Source organism: Sphaeroforma arctica (genome assembly GCF_001186125.1).
Source record: "Sphaeroforma arctica JP610 unplaced genomic scaffold supercont1.56, whole genome shotgun sequence".
Classification (NCBI taxonomy): domain Eukaryota; class Ichthyosporea; order Ichthyophonida; genus Sphaeroforma; species Sphaeroforma arctica.
The window spans coordinates 124,375-129,312 of NW_014040502.1; the positions used below are offsets into that span (position 1 = coordinate 124,375).

Here is a 4,938-nt window from a genome sequence, read left to right on the forward strand (position 1 = left end):
ACATAGGTGTGTGTATATATATTTATCTACATATATATGTATGTTCATGTATATGTATGTATGTATATAAATTTCTATATTATATATATATATATGTGTGTGTGTGTGTGTGTGTGTGTATGTATGTATATGTGTATATACATGTGTGTGTCTGTGTATGTGTGTGTGTGAGTGTGTGTGTATACGTACACGTATATTGATATATAGATACATTCATGTGTTCGCGTATGTATATTGGTTCAAACCTATTTTATAGTACGACGTTTAACGCCACGGTCGTTCGACTATGATTGTCAATACAAGTGATTCATATTTTATTTGTTTATGTCCATACTTCAATGGAAACAAAATGTATCTATTGGTGCATCCTTAGAAATTTATTCAATTTTGCACTGCTGGTAACTTCTACCGGGATGAAGAACTTCTAATATTTTTGTCTCCAAGTTTTCATTCATATCTTGGTTAAGATAAAATATTTTTGTCTCCAAGTTTTCATTCATATCTTGGTGAAGATAAAATATTTTTGTCTCCAAGTTTTCATTCATATCTTGGTTGAGATAAAATATTTTTGTCTCGTCTTGCTTTGCGCCTTCTCGTCCGCTGGTCGGATTCTTCTCTATGATCTCACTGAATTCCTGAACTTTGTCTTGCAGCATGATGTCCGAATATGACATCACACTCGTGAATGACAGCATGATGGAGTTCATTATCTTCATGGATGGTCCTAAAGATAGTAAGTTTTTATAAGCTGTTTTCATCGTTCGTTTTGGTGAAAGTTTGGTTTTCTGTCGATTAGGTAGGGAAACTATTTATACTTTATCTCACTTTCAACATAATTTAATTATTCGTATTAGTATAGTAAGATACATTTGAGAGAAGTCTCTGCCTGTCAGTTATATAACACCCTTGTGTATCGTCTCCAATCCTAACCCATTTACGATCTAACAAAAGACCGATGATTTAACTTGCCCAATTGACCAACGGTTTGAGCATTTTCAGATGTCTTCAGTATGCATCCAATTCACAAAACATTATCTTGTACGAGAAAATTGGCACACTAATCGGCCTTGACACCCTGAAGTTTATATTGAGTCTGTGTTTGGTTCCTGCTCCAGGTCCTTACGAAGGCGGTAGATGGAAGATCAAATGTGAACTGCCCAATGGATACCCATATAAAAGCCCTTCGATTGGGTTCCTGAATAAAATATTCCACCCAAATATTGATGAATCGTAAGTTTTCTAGTTTCGCGAGTGCGTGTGTGCCCCTACTGGAATTTTTTTATCTCCTTGTGTTTATCTGTGATCTAGAATTTTATCTGGTAGCGAGTGCTAGAGAACGAAGGCATGGTAATTTGTTATTTCGGCAACACTGATTGGCACCAACGGGTGGTCCGTAACTTTTTGTTTTACTAAAACGTGGTTTAAACCGATTTTTTTTCTCATTTGCAAACTCCCCATGCAGATCGGGCTCTGTATGTCTGGATGTGATCAATCAAACTTGGAGCCCAATGTTCGGTATGTCCTTTAAATCGCTTTCGTATGCCCGTGTAGTTCAGTCTCAGATGTGCCGGAGTTTTAGGATGTCAAGATGTGGTGGTAGTTTTTATACATAAACATTGTTCGTGTCCGATAGATCTTACCATGGACCAACTTGAAAAATCTATCACTTTCGCGAATGGTAAACCGTGGTCGTACGCACGTTCTGTCATGTTGACGCTCGCACTTACACGCTGAAATGTTGGATGCATTTTTTTCATAGAGCGGCAAGTAGCATTGAACATGTCTAATTCTCTCTTTGCATTTATCTGCAGATCTTCTCAACGTATTTGAAACGTTCCTGCCACAACTTCTATGTTACCCCAATCCCGCTGATCCGCTGAATGGTGAGGCCGCGGCCCTGCTGCTGAGAGAGCCCGAAGCCTACAAAAACAGAGTTAAAGGTAAGTCTATATGGACTTCCGAAGTCTCATTATTCACCTTTGAACTGTCTGATTTCGTTTTTATGTCGTGTACATCTATCAATAAACTAGGTCTTAGGCATCCTGCCTTGATGATTGCAGCTTCGTCTCTCTCCTGACTGTGGCTATGTTTAGCCTTCTGTATGAATTGGTTTGTTACGCTTGGTGGCGCTCCCGGTGTGGTTGCGTCGATACTTTCATATCGTTCTGCTGATTACGACATGAATCCAGCTGAAGATGTGTTTATCCCTTAAGATAACTCTACGCAACCGACCCATACTCTCCGACTCGCTCCCCTTCTATTTCTCGGCTATTGGTATTTTCAGAGTAATTTACAATACATATGTGTCGAAAGATTGACCTTTCATTGCGGCCCTCCTTTCGTAGATTACGTTAGAAAGTACGCATCGCCGGCCGCGCTTAAAGATGTTGAAGGTGCTGGTGGAGACGATGATGAGGAGAGTGAATTAAGTGAGGTGAGTTATTTGAACCGAATTGTTTTGCTGAAACTGTGTAGTGAAGTATCTGGCTCCGAGGGTATTGGCTAGGTATGCCCAAGCCGCTTCGTTTCGAATCGTTCCCAGTCGAATGGTAGTATATGATATCGCCTGTGGTGTCGGTAGCATTGGCTTTAGCGCCTTGCATTTTGAGTTTTTTTTTCTCGGTATAAATGTATTTCATTCCAAGGGTATCTAATCAGACTCGGATAAGTACGAGGGTTGTTGCTGAAGCCCTAATTTGAACCAAATACTTCGTATCGCTTGTCATCTATTTTTAGCCCGATGTTTGCTATTAATTGTCATGATGTGAATGCCTTGATCTCGAGTACTCTAGTGACGTTTCAAATCCCCATCATTATCCTTTCTGTTTCCGATGATCACGAGCGTGTAGACCATTTTCGTTTTGTACTACTACCACGCTTTCTTAGCTGTGCCTCGTATATCTTCACTATTCCTTCCGTCTTGCAGCGCATATACCTGCTCTAGTAAACCGGCGTGTGATGTGCTCATATCTGGATATGAGGTTATAACATATAGCACATTTTTCTATTATTCTAGATGGAGGATCTAACGGATGAAGAAGACAGCAAAACCTTTGATATGGAATGATCTTTTATCGGATAAAAATCAACGAATGTTCTAGAGTAGGAGTCAATAGTTTACGACATGTTTTGACAGCTGCTATATTCGAACGCAGTCGTACTGAAAGAATCGACATATGCGATATGTTAGGACAACCAAATTGTGTAGGGCTAGCGGTCATGTCCGTACAAGCAGCAGCTGCTCGCTCGATGGAGTTATGAGTTCCGTTGGCCTCTTAAGGTTACACAAGTGATCACGAGAGACTATATTAAACTTGTATGGTGTACAAGTGTAAAACAAATAAATTAAATTTGAAATAATGCCCCTACGTCTACAATCTGAAGAAGAATTCGGTCGTTATAGACCGGTGGTGACTATGGTATTTGTGAATAAATACTGTAGCCCCTCTCCGATGATCTGAATTTGTTATCCGCATACTTCAGTAAGGAACTTGGTACATTTGTATTTTTTTTGTCTCTATTAGCTCGTCTTCGCAAACACCAAGCGCTTGAACTAGTGAGGTACATTAATTTATTCCATCGAAGTTACCGTTGGAATATTTGTGGCAGCATAACAGGTAACAATCACACAGATTCATAATAACGTATGCATTTTAATACTTTATATAATGAAATTTATAGTTTTTTTAAAAAGAAATAAAAATATATACGGATCACCTAGCCGGAAATCGAATCCGGGTCTACCCCGTGGCAGGGGGCAATTATACCACTAAACCACTAGGTGTTGATAGTGGTTACAATTTTATCATACTATCTTCAAAACAAGTAGTATATCGTTCAAAAATGAGGTGTTCCATTATCATTTATCTTTTTTTTTCTATAAAAAAAGCCCAAAGGTACTGGTTATTGTCAATCCCGGTTTGCATTGCAGTGATTCCTGTAACGTTGTCGCATCCCTTCCACTTCGCCCGCCTTTTCGGCCACGATACATAATACATAACCACTGTAGCCGTTCAGCCGGCACCAAAACATATTCATGTGGACTTGGTAAGCTGGTAGAGTTAAGCCATTTTTATTTTTATTTTCTGTGAATGCGAGTCCCCTTTGTAACCTTTAGCTACTAGTCCACTTGTTTGCTCTTCTCTAACATCAAGCGCCGCATAGACTACGTCGTATCTGTTCGATGTTTATTTTTTTTTAAATTTATCATAATTGATTGTGCTTGTGGGTCTCACCCCCAGTATCTACCACTTATTATACATGACCCCGAGAACTACCGTAAATCCTCAGATCGCTGCCGAGCTTGGTTATTATTCGCTGCTGTTCGTAGGTGGTCGCAAGCGTACAAATAAAAGGTTTATTAGTGTTGTATTTTCTATATTCCCCTCCTCTCCTATCACGCAATGAATTAGAACGGTAAATGTCAAAAGTATCAACAATCGTGTCGGCGAAGATAATTGACTTGTGATAATTAGTCAAAAATAGTATGCGTACCTGTTTTTATGTGTGACTAGCTGTTATATTTGCCCAATGAGTGCTTTCAATGATATTTTGTGATAATATAACTGTGACGTGATATTGCAACCGTATCCTGAGGCGGAAAACTTGGAAGTCTGTACAGAATCATGTGCAAGTGATCGAATCAATTGCACACAGTACATGCTGATATATGATCGTATTGACAAGCAATTGTGATATTTTGTGATTCGTCCAATACCTATTTATATTGTAGTAATATATTCAGGGAATTGAACTGACTGCGTTGATAATTGTACCTAATGCTCACAAAGTGCACGCTATGAAGAACAACTAGGTTGAGAAACTTCACTGTACCAGATGTCCGGTGGTTTTCACGTTTTTCTGTGGGGTTTCTTCGATTGTATATTCTTCTGTGTGTATTTGTATTGGTATGCATTTGAGTCAAGAACGTACATATAT

General features: G+C 39.0%; 1 protein-coding gene and 1 non-coding gene across 2 annotated transcripts; one reads left to right on the forward strand and one right to left on the reverse strand.

Moving 5' to 3' along the window:
* Nucleotides 1-653: 653 nt before the first annotated feature.
* SARC_01435 (ubiquitin-conjugating enzyme E2 5) lies at nucleotides 654-3,365 on the forward strand (the record flags this gene model as incomplete). The annotated part of the gene is made up of 6 exons (XM_014304856.1): nucleotides 654-733; nucleotides 1,116-1,230; nucleotides 1,463-1,515; nucleotides 1,812-1,940; nucleotides 2,346-2,434; nucleotides 3,017-3,365. Coding segments are annotated over 6 exons (517 nt in total), but the record flags the coding sequence as incomplete, so codon positions are not given.
* Nucleotides 3,366-3,713: 348 nt separating this feature from the next.
* Nucleotides 3,714-3,784, reverse strand: SARC_30029. The gene has a single exon. It is a non-coding gene; the product is annotated as a tRNA-Gly (tRNA).
* Between the last annotated feature and the right edge of the window lie 1,154 nt (nucleotides 3,785-4,938).